The sequence below is a fragment of the Notechis scutatus genome, chromosome 13 (assembly GCF_049901735.1).
Source record: "Notechis scutatus isolate UNSWTSFEM ecotype Mainland chromosome 13, rNotScu1.2, whole genome shotgun sequence".
In the NCBI taxonomy this organism is placed as follows: Eukaryota; Metazoa; Chordata; class Lepidosauria; order Squamata; family Elapidae; genus Notechis; species Notechis scutatus.
The window spans coordinates 7,948,304-7,967,869 of NC_142021.1; the positions used below are offsets into that span (position 1 = coordinate 7,948,304).

A 19,566-nucleotide genomic window follows, 5' to 3' on the forward strand; every position below is an offset into this window, starting at 1 on the left:
TTGCTCCATTTTATGACCCTTCTTGCCAGTTCTTTAAATGAATCACTGCAGTTGTTAACGTTAGTAGCACAGTTCAGTGAATCTGCCTTCTCCGTTGACTTTGCTTGAAGGTTGCCAGGACACTGCAACCGTCATAAATATGAATCAGTTGTCAAGCATCAGAATTTTGATCCCGTGACTATGGGGATGCTACAATGGTCGTAGGTGTGAAAAATGGTCGTAAGGGTGTTGTGGTTCACCGGCAGCAGGTGTGGACGGCTGAGGTCTCGGAGAGCGAGGACTCAGATGAGGGGCCTGCGTGTGATGCAGGGATGGGGCCAGGACCATCAGGGAGTAGAATGCTGCCTTCGGAGATTGTGGAGGCTGCAAGCAGTGATGAAGAGGTCCCCGAGGAGCCTGTGCCCAGTGCGCATGCGCACAGGGCTGCTTGAAGGAAAGAGCAGCTGCAGCAGCACCGACGACTCGGGAGTAAGGCTGCAAGGAAATGGCCCCCCTCCCTGAGAAAATAAAAGCCAGCTGAGAAACTGCACTTCTTTGCAGAAGGCAAAGAAGTTTTGTACTCGAGCCTGGTGGACATTAGGAATATCTGAGTTTGTGTTTGGAGACTCTTTGATTTATTCTTCAGGAATTTTATCTGTTGTTCTTGGCAGCCTTGCAAAAAGTTGGCAAGGCTCTTTCTTATCGGAGCTAATTAGTTGGAAGCAGCCTTTTATCTGTGAAGAAACAGGATTCATAAATGAAGCATTAAAAGGTTGTGCTGCTACCTTTGTCCTGTGTTTGGTCTCTTGGAACCAGGTTTGGGTCAGAACAAAGGGCTGTTGTATCTTCAAATGGTCATTAAATGAATGATTGTAAATTGAGGACTACCTAACAAAATCTTAATAGAATTACAGAGTTGGAAGGCATCTAGGAGATCTTCTAGCCCAAGCCCCTGCTGGAGGGGGCTGGAGACCCTATGCCATTTCAGATAAGTGTCTGTCCAGTTTTTCTCCTTCAGTGGTCTTCCAAGAAACAATAGTAATTAATTAATGAGAGGTGGAAATCTGGCTCATCAACCTTACTTAATAAGTGAATGCATCATTAAGCCATGGTAGCGCAGTGGTTAGAATGCAGCATTTCAGGCTATCTCTGTCCACTGTCAGCAGTTCAATCCTGACCAGCTCAAAGTTGATTCATCCTTCCATCCTTCTAAGGTGGATAAAATGAGGACCCAGATGGTTGGGGGCAATAGGCTGACTCTGTAAACCGCTTAGAGAGGGCTGGAAAATATTGTGAAGTGCTACATAAGTCTAAGGGCTACTTCTCCTCCTACTGCTCTTCCTTCCTTCCATCCATCCATGGTGCACAATAGTTTGAATGCAATATTGCAGACTAATTCTGCCCACTGCCAGGAGTTCGATCCTGACCAGCTCAAGGTTGACTCAGCCTTCCATCCTTCTAAGGTGGGTAAAATGAGGACCCAGATTGTTGGGGGGCCATAGGCTGACTCTGTAAACCGCTTAGATATGGCTGTAGAAGCACTGTGAAGCGGGATATAAGTCTAAGGGCTATATTGGCAATGCTTTTTCACTCCCATCTGCTCCACTCTAAGCAATCTGCTTATATTTTCCGCAATCCCAAGGTTAGAGTGCTCCAACTGGACAGATTCGTACGTGCATCCTTGCACGCTTCATACAATCTTTGCTATTATTTTTATTTATGAAGACTTATTTCCTATTGCCGAGTCAGCTGCTTGACCGACAGCCCGAAAGCCCGCCCCGTCACCATTGGGCCCCCCCTTACCCCTTTCGGGCCCCGCCTTTCCACCGCTCCTATTGGCCGCTCTTCCTCGCCCGTGGCTTCTATTGGCGGCGCGCAAGAGAGGCGGGGGAGGGCGCCTCCGCGTCCCCCAATGGGCGGGAAGCGCGCGAGCTCTCCTCGACAGCCGATTGGCCGGGAGAGCTGGGCGGCTTCTCCTGCAGCGGCGTAAGGAGACGTTTAAAGATGGTGGCCTCCGCGTGAAGAGGGTTTCGCTGAGGCGGGGAGACAGTGAGTGAAAAGCCGCGGCTGAAGAGGCGGCCGCTTTCCCTCCCTCACGCCGGCTCGGAGCTAGGCGGACGCGGAAGAGACCCGGAGGAGCAGCTGAGACCGGGCGGGCATGGCTCAGGTGGGTGCCGGGCCTGGCCGCCTCCGCTTAGAGGAGGGGGCTGCCCGCCGAAGCCTCTTTGACTAGGCCCCGTGGCCCTGGTAGGCCGAGAAGCACTGATTCCCCCACTCCCTCGTTTGATTGACGGCCGGGGGGGAGGGCTCAGTGGGCCACGTGACATGGCCCGGACTCCATTACGCCCCTCCCCCGAATTTGGGGAGGGGGATGAAAACTTGGGGTGTATTTATTTTAATGGCGTTTAAATCGTGTGAGATCTTTAGATGCCTTAGGTGTATGGTGGGTTCTTTCCTTTTAAGGGCCACAACTCTATAAGGTCAGTTGGGCTTGGCCCAAAAGTCACCCCGAGTCAAGGGGTTTTGGGGAGTCCCCATCCAGGATAACACTTCGTGGTCAAAATGGGCATCGGGGAGGGAGGGATACAGCTGCCTTCCTGGTTTTTGGGTGGGGGGGAACCTTCTTCTCGGGTGGGTAACATGAAAGAGAACACACAATACAGGTGAGGAGGTAATTAACACAAAAACGGGGTTGGAAGGGACCTTGGAGGTCTTCTAGTCCAACCCCCCCTGCTCAAGCAAGAGATCCTATACCATTTCAGACTAATAGTTGCCCAATCTCTTCTTAAAAACCTCCAGTGATGAAGCAACCAACTGGAGGTTGATTGTTTATTGTTCTGCTGTTATTTTTGTTTTGTAAGATTTATTGGCTGCCCATCTTACCCTGGGTGGCACACAATCTTATTTTTTTACAGGTGGTCCTTGACTTACGACAGTTTGTTTAGTAACCAAAGTGAAAACAGCACGGGGGAAAAGTTACTTAGGATCTATTTTTTGCACTTATGACCATTGCAGCATCCCGTGTTCTTGTGATTTACCTTCGGATGCTTGACAACTGACACATATTTATGATGGTTTCAGTGTCCTGGAGTCATGGGAAACCCCTTATGTGACCTCCTGACGAGCAAAGTCAACAGGGAAAACCGGATTCACTTAATAACCCATGTTACTAATTTAATGACTGCAGTGATCCACGTAACAAATGTGGCAAGAAAAGTCATAAAATGGGGCAAAACTCACAACAAATTTCTTAGCATCATACATTTTGGGCTCAGTTGTCATAAGTCAAGGACTATCTACATTGCTCTCCATCCTTCCAGATAGATAGATAGATAGATAGATAGATAGATAGATAGATAGATAGATAGATAGATAGATGATAGATAGATAGAGATAGATAGATATGTAGACATGTATCTATGTGATGATAAAGATAGATGACATAAATGATAGATAGATACATAGATGATATACATGTATACACGTATAAAAGTTATTGGTGTTTGTGCCTTTTTCCCGATTCCTTGTAATTAGGGTTAAATCATGGTGTATGATATTAATTTGAGTCATTGCAAGATTCTCATAAAAGAAGGGGAGGGAAATAAACCTTTTCGCATTACCTCAACTGTACAATTGCTGTCTGAGTGCTGGAGAGACGAGACACCTCTGTCTAATAAAAATCAGACTTCAAAGGGAATGCCACCATTTTCTCCTTTGGAGTTGTAGGTGTTCTAGTTTTTGTGGCCCTCTTAGGTGCATTATTAAATACTTGCCCAGGCAGTATTGAGAATTGAACACAATTGAATGAAGGTGGGAGTGGGGAGCTAGTACAATACATTTCTGGTAACTGCAGAGCAATGACTGTGAGTAATTCGTAAAAAAAGCACCAGCTTTTTCAGTCGTGTGAAATTCGCTGCCTTTCAAAGCAAGGGATCCTTTTTGTTTTGTTTCTGTAGTTCATGATGCTTTTTTGGGAGCATGCCAGGTGACCAAGTTCAGTTCTGACCATTTTTTTCTTTTATTAAAGCAGACAGCCTGTATAAGCAAGTGAGTCTTGTGGCAACAAAGTTCACATATTTATTCTGGCAAATCTTAACTTGGTCCAGCTTGGTGTTGTTTCATAACAGTGTAACACCTTACCCTAAATTTTTGATTGAACAGAATCTGAAATAAATCTACTTGTTCATCTACTTGGTTCTATCTAGCTGTTCTAACTCCTTTGAATTCTCAAAGGAGGCTTATCAAAGTTGAAGATGGTATTTCCCTTAAAGACCATGATCCTTGCCTGCCACTTGCATCTATCACTCCAGAACCTGAAAATACAAAATGACACATATGGAAGCTGTACTTATAGATAAAATGAAAACAAGTCTTCATAACCATACTCCGTACATCATCATAATTTTACCAAGGATGGGTTGCCTATAATCCATTGTTAACTTAGAACCGTGATGGCGAATCTATGGCAGATGTGCCGGAAGTGGCACACAGAGCCATCTCTCCAGGCATGCCAGCCATCGCCCATTGCTCTTCTAAGTTCCAGCGTGCGCATGCATGTCTGTCAGCTGGACGCGTGCATGGGAGCGCCGGAAACCGGAAGAGCAGCTCCCCATCATTTTTTTTTCAGTCCCATCGTAACTTCAAACGTACACTAAACTCTTGTAAGTAGAGGACTACCTGTATGTTATTCTCAGGATTGGATAATTGGACTGTACTTCCTAATCCTAGTGATTGATAGTTGGCTTATTTTTCTTTGCAGGATGAAAGAAATGAAGGAGATCTACAACACCCACGGAAGAAGCTCTTAGCTTGGACATCAGCTATTTAAGCTGAATGCATTGTGATTTCCAGTAATTGAGACAGTGATTCTGAAAGCTGTCCACATTAATGAAAAGAGCAATGTAGTCAGCTTAACTGAATCATCAGTGTTGCCTTTTGAATAAAGCACGACCCATCCTCTCTGGAGGGACTTCTGCATGTGAGGATCATAGATTCCTACAACCCTTTCCTTTAAAACTTGGTGGGTTTGTTATTATTTCCCCCCCCCCCTTCCCCTCTGGGTAAGTTTTAGCGATGGAGAATTGTGAGAACACACCTCCCCTTCCAAAAGAGCCAGCCAGCACTGAAGTGAACATGGAGAGCCCTTCTTGTCCCCCACCACTGCCGCCCAACGAACAGCCTCCACCACCTCCCCTGCAAACGTCCAGTGACGCAGAGGTAATGGACGTTAGCTCCGGTGGTGATGGACAGTCAGATACCCCTGCTGGGGACGCCCACGCTGGCAACGGGACGCAGCTCCTCACCAAGGGATCTCCGTGCTACCAAAGTCGTCTTATCATAGATCCTTATAGTGGCCAAAGCCCAAGAACTGCTCGCCACGCGCCCTCCGTTAGGAAGTTCATTCCCAGTCTTAAGTTGCTTAAGGATGTAAAGATTAGCGTTAACTTTACCGAGAGCTGCAAAAGCAAAGACAGAAAAGTGCTATACACTGGAGCTGAGCCAGATTATGAGGCAGGGGTAGAGTTAGGGTTTCGCGGTGTCAATGGGGATTTGCATGCTTGCCCTCTCGGTGCGGGTAGTGGCCCTGCGGCTCAGGTAGCCAGCGAAAAGGAGGAGGCCAAGGATGAGGACAACGAGGTAGATCAGGAAAAGCGAGTGGAATATGCAGTGTTGGATGATTTAGAAGACTTTACAGACAATTTGATGGAAATAGATGAAGAAGGAGGGTTTGCATCTAAGGCGATCGTTCAGCAAGACAAAGCGGACGAAGAAACCTTGCACTATTCTTACGAGGTAACTATGGTTTTGTTTTGTTTTCCAGAGTTTGGGTTCAGGAAGGAAATTTGCGAATATACAGCATTTCTGCAGCATTTATATGAACTGAGAAGGGAGGGGGAAATGAGGTATAGGAAGAAAATCTTGGTGGAACAAAATTTGGGCTTGAGGCTTAATTGCAGAGAAGATACAGCTAGTCCTCAACATACAACCACAATTGAGACTAAAATTTATCTTGAGAAATTTGGAGGCAAGTTTTATGACCTTTCTCGTCACAGTTTTTAAGTGAATCACTGCAGTTGTTTTGTTAGTAACCCAGTTGTTAAGTGAATCTGGTTTTGTCATTACCTTTGCTTGTCGGAATGTCGCAAAAGGGGATCACATGACCGTGGGACACTGCAAGTCATAAATATGAACCAGTTGTCAAGTATCCAAATTTTGACTGTGTGACCATGAAGATTCTGAAATGGTCGTAAGTGTGAAAAAAAATCATAAGTTGCTTTTTTTAGTGCTGTTGTGATTTCAAATGATCACTGGACAAATGGTAAGCCGAGGACTTAACTGTACAAGTAGTTCTTGGTTGGCAACCATTTTCAGTCGCAACAAAGGTGAAAAAAGTAACTTGACCGATTCTCACAATTGCAGCCTTCACAGGCCTGTAAAGCAAAGGAAAGCTGAAGGAAGACCATAAGCCAAGTTGCAGATTCACCTAGTATCTGCTTCGCTTAACCACTGAGTTGTCTGTCCCAGTTGTGGTTGCTTAAATGAGGACTATCTGTAGAGCTCATCGAAGTAGCTGCATAAAAAAATCATCAAATCTTCCTGAATTATTACAGAACTGCTGAGCTACTTACCACCGTGAAACCTTCCACCTTGATATAGTCCGAGTCACTTGGACAATTTATAGGTCTCTGCAGCCATACCTGCCTTCTCAGGGAATGAGGAGAATATGGGGCGTGGTATCTACCTGACAGTATGTTTTTCAGGATGAATTTGATAATGACGTGGACGCTCTGCTGGAAGAGGGCCTTTGCGTTCCCAAAAAAAGGAGGATGGATGAGAAATACGGAGGGGAAAGCGACCATCAGTCTGACGGAGAGACCACTGTGCAGCCCATGATGACCAAAATAAAAACTGTTCTTAAAAGTAAGCTGTCGCAACTAATCCCGCACCTAATTGCTTTGACCATCTCAGTTTCGCTAAGAGGCTGGCTCTCACATCTTGCCCAGAACAACTGTATTTCTGTGAGGGAGATGGGCGGTTAAAGAGTGTGAAAAATAAATAAAAATAAATTTTGGTCCACACGCAGAACACAAGAGTTGTTCCAGGTGTGAGCAAAGCCAGCATGGATTTCCAACCATGGCAATTTTATGACTTGCGGATTTCCAACTCCCAGAATTCCTCAGCCAGCCATGCCTGCTGGGGAATTCTGGGAGTTAAACTTGTCAAGGTTGAAGACTCCCGCTTTGGAGAAAAAGGAAGTGTTGATAAACTTCAACTTGCGTGTTAAGAGGGTTTCTTCAGCCAGCATTTGAAGAACCTCAAGCCTCTGGCTAGCTTGATAGTTAACCAGGGAAGTGGGAGGCACTTCTGTTTCAAAATAATAATTGAGGGGTCTGGGCACTAAGCAGTGCCTTGGTGTGTTTCTCTTTCCCAGGTCGTGGTCGCCCTCCTACAGAACCGTTGCCTGACGGATGGATCATGACATTCCACAACTCGGGTATCCCAGTCTACCTACACAGAGAGTCTCGCGTGGTCACCTGGTCCAGACCTTATTTCTTGGGAACAGGAAGCATCAGGGTATGTCTTTTAGAAATATGAATCAACGTTAGGCGTTCTGCCATTGTTAGGAGCGTGGCTGACTCTCACTGGATTTGATTCTGTAAAATCCGATGTCATCTTATTTAAGACATGAGGTGCTACAGGTATTCCTTGACTTATAACCGTTCATTTATCCCAAAGGTGCTTTTCTCAAGAAGCAACTGGACCTTTCTTGTTTATTCTTTGAAGACGTTTCGCTTCTCCAAGAAACTTCTTCAGCTCTGACTGGATGGTGAGGAATGGAAGGATTTATACTCCTTGCAGACAGCTGGTCATTTGCACTCTTTTTTTAAAGTTGTTGAAAAAGCACCTTTGGGACAACCATGACCTGGATGACTGAGAATCTCCATAGAAACCATTCATTTGAGGACTGTGTGAAGTTACAATAGTTCTGAAAAGCGTGATTAACATCGGTCCTTAAACTTCAAGTTGGATTCACTTAACAACCTAATTCACTTAACAACTGCTAGCCTTCTTAACTATGGAAATTCAGGTCTCGGTTGTGGTCATAAGTCGGTGATTATCTGCATGCTGGAGCCAAGCTAATTATGAAACTGTCAGCATCACTCAGAATAATATGAAAAAAAATGCCTTCCTGCCCTTTGACTAAAAGATCTATTTTGAATTGTCATTACATTACAAAATCATAATTGCCTTATAGGTTACTTAACACTAAAACACTTGGCTCATTAGTAATTTAAGAGGATTGGTATTTTCTTATTGGTCTCCTTTCCTTAAGCATTATGCATAACTGATTTATAGAGTCCTCTTCTGCAAGAGGGAGTGAAGGCCTCTAGCTGAAATAAAGTCAAAGAGCATAGAAAGCTGTTCTTGGATAAGTTTCTGCTATTCTAGCCTTCTTGGAGGCATCTGGCTGCAGAGAAAAGTGAGATCTTAAAGCAGGTGGAAATACGTTCCTCTCCACTTCTTTTATGGGGAAACATTTACAGAGGAAAGTTGGGGACTTGTGAGCACCCTGTGTACAACGGTAACATACGGTGGATGACTTTGATTTTAAAAATTACTGAAAATACATTGGAACCATTAGGAACACTTTCCATTTTGATACTTCCAAGGTGCACTTTTTAAGTTTATTTGTTTGTTTGTCAAACATGTACAAGATAAGTATGAACATAAACAACAAGGGAGTAAATACAGATACATGGGGACAGTAAGACAGGGATGGTAGGCATGCTGGTGCGTTTATGCCCGCCCCCTTTAACAGACTGTTCTTCCTTAAAGAGGGGTTTGGGAGTTTGTTGGGGGACTCCCCCCCCACCCCCTCTTCCCTTCCCTCCTCGGAGGCCCCGAGTCAGGAGGCCGCTGGCGCGGTCGGGGTCAGTCCGTGCCTCAGGAAGGAAGGCAAAGGGCCGGCGCTACTTTAAGGGCCTCGGTTTTGCTTTCCTCCCGAGGCAACGGGGGACCGTGAGGGCCGGCTGGATCCTGAGGCCCGGGCGGGCAGGCGGGGGCGGAGGTGGAGCGGCAGGAGGAGCTGGGCGCGGGGGGGGGGGGGGGGGGTGGGGGGGTTTTTTGGGGGTTTTAGAGGGCTGCCTGCTTTAGGGGCCCTTGAATGGAGTGAAGTCCATGGTAGACAGTTTGAGGTTGAAGCTCTGAGGGGTTGAGGCTGTAACAACAGAGTCAAGTAGGGCGTTCCAGGCGTTGACCTTTAAAAGTTCATTTTAAAAATTACTAAAAATACATTGAAGTAATTAGGACCCCTTTATACTTTGATACTTCCAAGGTGCACTTTTAAAATGAATTGCTTCTCACAAGATTTTTATTCTGATAGTACAGAAAATAACTTTAAAGGGGTGTAAGTTGCTAGAGAGCCAGATGATTGTCTAACAAGCATATAAAAACACTTGTAGAAAGCATATTGCATTTGACTTCCCTGCTGTGTTTTGTTTTGTATAACGACGATACTCACGGGTCTGAAGCATTGCTGGTAAAAGCTAGGGCATTATCTATGAGGGAAGTTACATGTTGGTTTTGTAGTCCTGCTCTCACCTTTGAACTTGCAAACTCTGTTGCAGAAACACGACCCTCCTCTGAGTAGCATTCCTTGTTTGCATTATAAAAAAATGAGAGAAAACGAGGAAAGGGAACAAAGCAATGACATCACCCCAAGCAGGGAGGTTTCACCCGTAAAGCTGACGGAGAAATCCCTGGAACTGGATTCTCAAACGGAGGAGCCGGACTCTACTGCAGCCGATTCCGGAATGTTGGATGAGAAAGATCCAACTGGGGGAGACGCAGCCCAAGGAGCTTTGGGACAAGTGAAGGCCAAGGTGGAAGTGTGCAAAGATGAATCAGTAGGTGAGGACCTGTCGTTTACCGTTTCCAGGTGGGCCCCATCCTGCCAACTCAAGTTGGGGATCAGTCATCCAGAGATCCTCTTGCTGTACATTAAATGTCACTTTGATGTACATTATAAGTAGAGCAAGAAGCAACGGATGGAAGCACCTCAAAGAGAGATCCAAGCTAGAAGTAGGGAGAGATTTTTGGACAGTGAGAACGATTAATCAGTGGAACGTCTTGCCTCCAGAAATTGTGAATGTCCACTTCTCCAGATTGGTGTAGGATCTCCTGTTTAAACGGGGTCGGACTAGAAACGTCCGAGGTCCCTTCCAGCTCAGTTACTCAGTTAATTTTCTTTTTTGTGTAACTGCTTGTTTGCAGTATGATGCAAAGGGACATAAGCACAAATCTTTCTCAGATATTTCCATCTACAGGTAATCCTTGACTTACGACCTTATTATGACCATAAGCCCTAATGTCCTGTAAATCAGGTCGCTCCCCTGACCGAACCCAGTTGCGCTCAGTTGGAAGGAGCACGGCACGATGACGGTTGCTTTGTTTCCTCAGATATTGAGGATTTCCGACACTACCTGGAAAAATGTTTCGATTTCGAGCAAGTCACGGTGAAGAAGTTCCGAACCTGGGCCGAGCGGCGGCAGTTCAACCGGGAGATGAAGAGGAAGCAGGCGGAGTCTGAGAGGCCCATTTTGCCAGCCAATCAGAAACTCATTACGCTGTCTGTCCAAGATGCACCCACAAAGAAGGGTAGGCTGGTTGTAAGGATTGTGAATGGATTTAAAGCCCTGAGAATTAGCCAGAGTTCTATATGGAACTGTCGTTTATTTGTTTGTCCTTCCCATTCAGAGTTTTGTCTCTTCCATTCAAAGTTATCCCCAGAGATACTTACAACCCAGGTCTAGCAGCCACTTATGGCTATTTGCAGGATCCCCAGTCATGTGACCACATTGTACAATGTTTTTTGCCAAAGGAAAAAGAAAGGATTTACATTTTTTTTTTTTGCAAAAAATGCAAAAAACAGTTGGCAAAATGCAAAAAAAACCAAACAGTTGGTTTGCTTTAACAGCCATGGTGACTGCCATGTTTATTTAATGACCGCTGCAAAAAAAATATTGTAAAATCAGATAGGTCTCATGACAATCCACTCTGCGATCGTCATGATTTACAGGGAGAATCCATTGTCGCCAAGGGAGGACTACCTACACCGAATGTTGGGAAAATGCTAATTTTATTTTCGACTCATTGTCAGGGTAGTACAAGTACTGGGATTGGTATCAAGGAGTTGTATTTATCCTGTGGGAATTCTTAATGAAAGCTGTTCTCATCCTGTAGCTGTTACTAGTGAACATTTCAAAGATTCAAAGCCACATCTGTGCAATATCCTTATTTTCCAGAGTTTGTTATTAATCCCAATGGGAAGTCTGAAGTTTGTATACTTCATGAATATATGCAACGAGTGCTGAAAGTACGGCCTGTTTACAATTTCTTTGAATGTGGTAAGTCTTCTAATATTTATCTAAAGGGATGATTCATTCATCTAAATGACGATTACCGAGAGAAGCTGCAGTAGATCTAAAGATCTAAGCTTGAGCCATGTTTCAGGATCCAATCTGGGTTCGGTCACCGAGACCAGAGGTTTAGTCTTCCGAGCTTTCAAATTCGTGTTGAAGCTCATCCTCAAGGAACTTCTCTCTACCAGAATTTGTGCTTTGGGCTGTTCTACATGTGATATTTATGTGGTGCCTGGTTGTATGTGGCCTTTTGTTCTTTGGGTGTTGATGGCCAAGTATTAAGTCATTGGCTGTTGTTTCCTCAGCTCCTAAGCATCTGATAAACTGGTGGGAAACCCGCAATCCTGTTGAAGCCTTTCCCAGGCTTCAAAAATTTTCCCTGGCTATTTTTGTCCCTGCTCAGCCAACAATCTTAGTAGCAATACTAGCATAGAATAGCCCAAAGCACACATTCTGGTAGAGAGAACTTCCCTGAGGATGGGCTCCAGCACGGGTCCGAATGCTTGCTCTGGTCCCCATGACTTATCCAGATTGGGTCCTGAAACATTATCCCAGGACACGTATATATATTTGCCTTCCTTCTTGAGCTACGTTTGTTTGGGGTTTTTTTTGGGAAACACTATAAAACTTCCTGTTCTGAATACATTTACATTCCAGAATGTTAATGGGATAGCACTGTGGGAGTGGAATAAAGAAACGGTAGCATGGGATGGTTCAATATAAAGGAAACCTATTCCTGGCTTACTCTTTAACTGAGTAGGCTTTGTAAACCGCCAGGTCTGCTAAACATGAGCCTCTCGGTCTTCTTGACAGGATGAGATGGGACTTCAGATATTTTGATTTTTCTCTCCTCTCTTTAAAGAGAACCCAAGTGAGCCTTTTGGAGCATCAGTTATTATTGATGGAGTGACTTACGGAGCAGGGACTGCCAGTAGCAAAAAACTTGCCAAGAATAAAGCTGGTAAGTAAAGCTGTCTAGATCAGAGTTCCCCAACCTTTCTGGCTTTGCAGACGGGGGGGGCCCTGATCTAGAACTATGGATGATTAGTGGAGTCAAGAAAATTAGCATTCTCAGAATAATGGGCGCATCATTTCTGATTCTACATGCGATTTGTGCTTTCGTCAATGCTTGCTGGGCTAGCATAGAGAGAAATTAACACACCCTGATGCGTGCAATTAAGACACGTGACTGCAATGCAGTACAGGTAGCCCTCGACCTACAACAGTTCATATAGTGACTCTTCAATCGCACTGAAAAAAGTGACTTATAGATGTTTTTCTCACTTAGCGACTGCTGCAGCATCCCCATGGTCACCTGATCAAAATTCAAGTGCTTGGTGATTGTGATGTCCCGAGGGTCATGTGGTCCCCTTTTGCAACCTACTGACAGTCAACGGCAGAGCCAGATTCCCTTAACAGCTGTGTTACTAAATTCACAACTGCGGTGCTTCACTTAATGGTGGAAAGGAAGGTCTTAAAATGGAGCAAAATTTCCTTAACAACTGCTAAGCAACAGAAACGTTGGACTCAATGGTGCCGTAACTCGAGGAGTACCTGTACCATGTTCTCTGAAGTGCAGAATTTTGTTTTTGTTTTACTTGTTCCACTCAAGATTGTGATTTTGGATGAAAAGAACCCAACTATTGCTTGCTGTTTAAATCTCTGCGATTTAAGTGACAAGTAATACTACAATTTGCAGCAAGACTGTGGCACTTAAGCTATTCCATTCTGGGACTGGGTAGCAACTAAGGGAAGTGTGTGTAGAATTGGCAGAAGAGCTGAGAGAATTTAGCACAGATATATCTGGGATTTATTTTCCACAGGCTTTCCTCTCAAAAGATGTTTCTGCAACTTCACCACCCAAGAGTCCACTCTCTGAGAGAGAAGGGCAGTTATGAAATACAAAATACGAGTAATAAATAAACTTCCCAACTTGGGAACCTTTTCACCATATTAAAAACGAAGGAAAATATTGTTCGATGCATGTTGGCATTCTTGACAAAATGCATGTGATTTTCAGAGGCCTCTGTTCATGCCAGTTATTTGTTTTTTTCAGCCCGAGCTACTCTGGAAATCCTCATCCCCGATTTTGTGAAGCAGACCTCTGAGGAGAAGCCCAAAGATAGTGAGGAATTAGAGGTACGTTCAGGGCTGAGTCTTCGCATGTTAAATTCCTTTAAACCTTCAGCTTCTTTGAAGAAGAACTGCCATTGTAATTTATTGTATTTATCCTTTGACTCCTTGGAAGGAGTTAACTAAAGGAGGCAGCCTCTGGAAAGAGAAATAATGAAGTCTCCTTTTCTTTCTATCTTGTGTTTGGTGGACCTGAACTGAATTTGACACAATTCTGGGAATAGCTGAGCTGATGGCCATATTTGGATGATAATGTCTTAGATTAATAAGGCAAGACAAACTTTATTATAAGTCATAGACCCTGGCTTAATAAGCTAAGTTATAAATTACCTTTCTATCTCTTCAAGAACATATTTTCCTTCGTTACTGAAATACCTGGAAATGGTGACCATATAGACTAAAAAATTGGGACCCTGTTCAGACAGTGGCTTCCTCTAACCCCAATGTCAAATATAACCTTTCTGAGCTTCTGAGTCCAGGTAGTCCTCAAGTTAACAACGATTGAGCCCGAAATTTATGTTGCTAAGTGTTCTGACCCACACTCTTTTCCAACAAATCAAACACAATCCAAAAGGGAACAGAAACCTTGTAAGGCTTCTGCAAAATAATTAGCTGTAATAAGCACAAACCTTGCCAAACTGCGAGACTTGCCAAAAGATAACAGACAAGAAATAATTTGCAATACAAGAATCTTCAAATACAAATTCAGGATACTGGAATGTCCACGAGGCTGGAGTTTCAAAACATCTTTGCCTTCTGCAAAGAACGTTCACTTATTTTGTTCTCTTAAATCTTTCCTTGTTAGTTTCTCTCTTAATACTACCACCGCAGAACCACTAGAGCCCTCCCCGCAAAAGTTCAAAAAGTCCTTTCTACCGTTAAATGACCGTTTTACCGATTTTGTTTGTAGTATTTTAACCATATCAGTATCGAGGATTCACGGGTGTACGAACTGACCAGTAAAGCTGGACTCCTGTCTCCATATCAGATCCTTCACGAGTGCCTTAAAAGGTGAGTTTTGCATGGCGTGTGTGATTTATCCTTGGAGGAAGGTTTCGTTCTTTTTATGGAATAGCCTCGCCTGTTCTTTTTTTCTCCCTTTAATCTGGGAGAACCTAGAAATGGTTCCTAAAGCGTGATAACTGCTTTGAAAATTAGTCCACTTGGGACAGAGTCCCCCCATGTGGCTGTTGTGGTCTTAACTCCGCTGTGTGAACATTATGATTGTCTGTACCAATGTGCAGGTTTAAAAGACATGCAGTGATGACCCAGGGCGTGGCACAAAGGCAACACAGTCAGTTAATCAATAAGAGTCCCTTTATTAGCTCCAACTTTGCCCCCAATGTCCAGGTTACCTTCTAGCTGGAGAAAAACTTTCCCAGGAACAGATTTTGACTGCAGAGGATAAGTCCAAAACATGGTCAATACAAACTGTAACTATAAGTCCAATCAAGCCAAACTGAGGTAATTAGTTTGGCAGGGCAGGAGCAAGAATTCTAGACCTGAAGGCACAGCAAAACTCACATGGTTGGGAAGATGACAGGAACGCAGATAAGCAACAACTATACAATATAAAGTCATGTTTGCTCCCAGCAGCCTGCTGCACATTGCCTGCCTTTCTTATCAGCTGTCTTCCCAGCTGTGGCTAATGAAGGGAATCAGGGCCCTTTCCTCCCCCGTAAGCCATGTTGCTCTCTTCTCTGTTTCTCCCTGCATGCCCTAGAATGAAGAAGGGGTGGGCCTGGGTCTTCCTCTGAACTCCCTCTCCCTTGTTCTACCTCTTCCCTGCTCTGCCCAGCTGGACTTTGCCCTTCCCCAGTTTCCTCCATAGCCAACGGAGCCACACTCCCACTCCCTGTCAGCTGTTCAATTTGCTTACCAGGTGCAGTAAAAACCAAGAACATTTTTGTCCTTCGAAACCATGAACACTGCTTTAGCTGAAAGACATTTTATGTTGGTGTCCAGATTTGATGCAAACATTTATTTTAAAATTTTAATGTTTTTAATGAATAAACCCAGAGTTTTTAAACGCGAAGTGTTTCTAACAGTATTTATTTTGTCCTCCAGAAATCATGGCATGGGTGATACATCCATAAAATTTGAAGTGATTCCTGGCAAAAATCAGAAGAGCGAATATGTTATGACTTGTGGGAAGCATACTGTGCGGGGGTGGTGTAAGTATCACAGTTACTAAGAAAATCTGTGGAAAATCAGTTCTATTAGATTTATATGCCACTTTCCCTCTAAGAACATAAGTGTTCTTGGTGCTGTTGGTTTTCTTGTTTAACTGGTCAGAATTTCCTATATACTGATCACAAGACACTATCATTTTAGTTACGGTTTTCAATCAAAAACAGAAGTATTTATACCTGAGTACGTTGGTATCAAAGCTGGAACTGCAGTTTTTTGTAATATTTTGAATATAAGTTTGTAAAGAAAAAGAACAACATTTTGGCTACATAAGATAAAATGCTTTCCCTTTCCTGCACACTCATAATTGTTAAAGACCAAAGTTGATAATTTAATTGGTAGCCATTCCCTTAAAAATTACAAATTTTATATATAATGTACAAAACATTCTGCATCGTAGAATCATTGTTTTTAAAAGTATGATTCCTCAATGCAGTAGCTTTTTCTCCAATTTCTGTGTCCATTTCCTACGTTTACTCCATGAGTGTGACATTTAAACTTGCCTTGTGGTGATTTTGCAGGTAAAAACAAAAGAGTTGGAAAGCAACTAGCTTCCCAGAAAATCCTTCAGCTTCTTCACCCACATGTGAAAAACTGGGGTTCTTTATTGCGCATGTACGGCAGAGAAAGCAGTAAGATGGTTAAGCAGGTAAAGTGTCTTTATGTTCTGCCTGGCCTCCGGACTAAATAAGGAGATTCTATGGACATGAAAAATTATCTGTGATTTGCTGCTTAGACTGAATTCAGAGGCTTTTTTAAAAAAAGTAGGGTGTAAAAGGACCGTATTAAAATCCTTTAATTCCCTTTAATTTTGATGCCTTTTGGGTAGGAAACATCTGACAAAAGCGTGATAGAACTTCAACAATATGCCAAAAAGAACAAGCCCAATCTGCACATTCTGAACAAGTTACAAGAGGAAATGAGAAAATTAGCACAAGAACGGGTGAGTAGCATCTCGGTGAGCTGCTCCCTGGCTGCTTTGACTCGGGTGGGATTCTACCGGGTCTGTCCGGCTCTGCAGAACCAGTAGCTCTGAAGAGCAGCAGACACAGAACTGGTTCTGTGTCTGCTGCTGTTTTGGCCCACCCGCCTGCCCCAGCTCTTACCTGTCCTTTATTTCCTGCTTTTTCACCCTCAGCTGCTTTGCGCGGCACAGCTGCGGTTGAAAAAGCAGGAAAAAAGGGCTTTTTCAAGCGCTGCACACCTGTGGGCAGCGCTACTCAGCTGTCCGGGTAGCTCTGCAGTTTGTTAATTGCACGCGTGCACAATTACACGTAGCCACCGAACTGGTAATTACACCGGTTGGATCCCAACCCTGCTTTGACCATACAAAACAGGTTCATGGTTCTGCTTAGTTCATGGTTTTCCTGATTCTTAAACATGAAGGTTTTCTGAGTAGATCAGGGGTCCCCAAACTTGGCAACTTTAAGACTTTGGACTTCTGGGAGTTGAAGTCCACAAGTCTTAAAGTTGCCAAGTTTGGAGACCTCTGGATTAGATAATCAGATAATCTGCTAAGAATCTCACAGTGTTTATTTGTTTTCATGAAGTATGATGATAACCAGGCTGGTCTTTGTCCATATATGAAACTCTTAACTATAGGAACATAAGAATTCTATATTCATAGGGATTCTCTATTTAGGATGCACTTATTTTAAAACACCACTTTTCTCCTTCCTTTACAAACCCAAGCCGAGCTCTCCAACTCGGAGGTTAACAAAAACAAAATTCTGAAAGTATTGAGAGCAGCCAGACTCCCTTTCGTGAGCAGCCAGTTCATCCGTGTCCCTTTAGGCAACCTTTGTTTTCAAGAAAAAGATGTTACAATTTCGGTTTTAAATTTACCTAGCAACTAAGCACGGTGGCTCCCGAGGTTAGAATGCTGGGCTGACAATGAGCAGACTCACGTTGGAGACCCGTTGCTGCCACAGGGCGGGTTGAACTCCCGTCACACGCTCTGGCTCCCACCCACTCAGCAGTTCGAAAGCGGGTGACCACAAATAGATTAATGGGTACCACTTCAGTGGGCAACTTCAAAAGATACATGAAAGGAGCCCACTACTGGGCACTCCCCCCCCCAACGGTGATGTCACCAGCAAATCCTTTCGCCACGGAAGCACTTTGATGCTTCCAACAAGGAAGTACTAACTAGGATAACCTGGAGCAAGATCAGATATTAAAAGAGTTCTGTTCCGGGAACGTTTGAAGGTTGGCATCCAGCAAGGATGAAGGATGTGTATAATTATGGTTGGTTCTTTTTTTTTATATTCCTAGGAGGAAACGCGAAAGAAACCCAAGATGACAATTGTAGAATCGGCTCAGCCTGGCAGTGAGCCTCTGTGTACTGTGGATGTGTGACGGGAAAGATTAGGAACTGGAGCAATAAAACAAGTGGCGAAAGTTAGGAATGGCTTTTTTCAGTTTTTACTTTGTCAACAGTTTGAAGGAGAAATTGGTTTGCTTCGGGAAACAACCTAACCATCAAAGCTGCTTCCAATGTGCATTGTGCGTTTGCCTCAGGGTGATAATGCTAAGTTTTGTGTGTGCTTCCCAAAATGATGTTATTCAAGAGGGCAAAAAAAAATCTCCCCAGCCGTACATTTAGAGAAGCAGACGCGGGGTTGTTCCCCTGGGCCAACTCAACTCCCCATCCTTTCCAAAAGAAAGGAGTGTTGCCTTTGATAGAGATGCTTAAGAATTAAATGCAGGGTGTTCATTTAAAGAGCGGAACGAACGTGTAACCCAGGAGAGCATAGTTCTTCCTGCTTTTAGGAACACTGCAGACACTTGTTTTCTGAAAGGGTTTCTTGTATTTCCGCACAAAATAAGCACTGGTTGCAGCCTCTTGACAGCTACATTGCAGGAAAGACACAAAAACGTGCATCACTCTATGCCCTGCTGAGTTAGGCCAGTAGGATTGCTTCTCAAGTGAATTTTCGCAGGCTTAGGATTTTTAGCATGGATCCAGTGATTATCAGAGAAGAACTGATTGTATGCAGCTCTTGAGGTTTCCATTCTTTTAATTGCTCCATTTAAAACAAAGACTAACATAGGAAGCTGTGATTGTAAGATACATTTCAGTTTCTCTTAGATGTAACCAACGAAACTTTTGGCATAAAGGTGAGCCAAGCATCACTGCTCTGAAACCTTTCTTCATGCTAGTAGGGCTCATAATAATGTTTCCTCACAGTTTGCCAGATTAACCGTGAATGTAGCAGCAGTGGTCGGTAAGGTTTCATATTTTATCACGTTAGTTAAAGTTGCAACATCTAGCATTTATATTCCCCGCCAGGAAAATCACTGGATACCTTTCAAGTCAAGATTTTTGCTTTTTTTTTATGTGACTGCCTTTTTCATTTTTATTGCCTGTTTTAGTACTCGCAAATCTGGCTTTGGGAACTATATGAATGTAAAGCGAAATGCATCAGAGATGTATCTCTAAAAAGACCGAAGTAAATTTCTGTTGTTGAAGTAAAGAATATGTGTGAAGATATAAACGTTTTCTGTTCTGGTCCATGGTTATAGAAGGTTCGAGAAGCAAAAACTACTGTGAAATAAATCCATACCATTTTATGACCCCCCCCCCAAATAAATAAATAAATAAATGTTTATGGAGATTCTCAGTCATCCAGGTCATGGTTGTCCCAAAGGTGCTTTTTCAAGAGGCAACTAAACTTTGTTCTTCTTTGAAGACATTTTGTTTCTCATCCAAGAAGCTTCTTTAGTTTTTTTTTTTTTTTTTGTAAAAAGTTTATTTAGTTTTCCACATTTTAAAAACATCTTTTTTTAGTGAACAGCATGATTCCAGGTTTTCACATTTCCATACAAACGTGACTTTGAT

At 43.5% G+C, this 19,566-nt stretch overlaps 1 protein-coding gene across 1 annotated transcript; it reads left to right on the forward strand.

Annotated features, from left to right (window-relative positions):
• The first annotated feature begins 1,943 nt into the window (after positions 1-1,943).
• Positions 1,944-18,129, forward strand: DGCR8 (DGCR8 microprocessor complex subunit). The gene is made up of 14 exons (XM_026684925.2): positions 1,944-2,146; positions 4,739-5,772; positions 6,741-6,900; positions 7,412-7,554; positions 9,609-9,891; positions 10,441-10,638; positions 11,286-11,387; positions 12,265-12,363; positions 13,459-13,541; positions 14,446-14,546; positions 15,603-15,709; positions 16,247-16,374; positions 16,555-16,668; positions 18,000-18,129. Exons 2-14 carry the CDS (start codon positions 5,053-5,055, stop codon positions 18,081-18,083), a joined length of 2,322 nt encoding a protein of 773 aa, XP_026540710.1. The 5' UTR covers positions 1,944-2,146; positions 4,739-5,052; the 3' UTR covers positions 18,084-18,129.
• Positions 18,130-19,566: the final 1,437 nt, after the last annotated feature.

Coding starts and splice junctions, on each gene's coding strand:
- DGCR8 (XM_026684925.2), top strand. CDS start 5,053: ATGGAGAATTGTGAGAACACACCTCCCCTTCCAAAAGAGCCAGCCAGC. Junction 5,773..6,740: donor CCTTGCACTATTCTTACGAG/GTAACTATGGTT, acceptor TATGTTTTTCAG/GATGAATTTGATAATGACGT. Junction 16,669..17,999: donor GAAAATTAGCACAAGAACGG/GTGAGTAGCATC, acceptor TTATATTCCTAG/GAGGAAACGCGAAAGAAACC.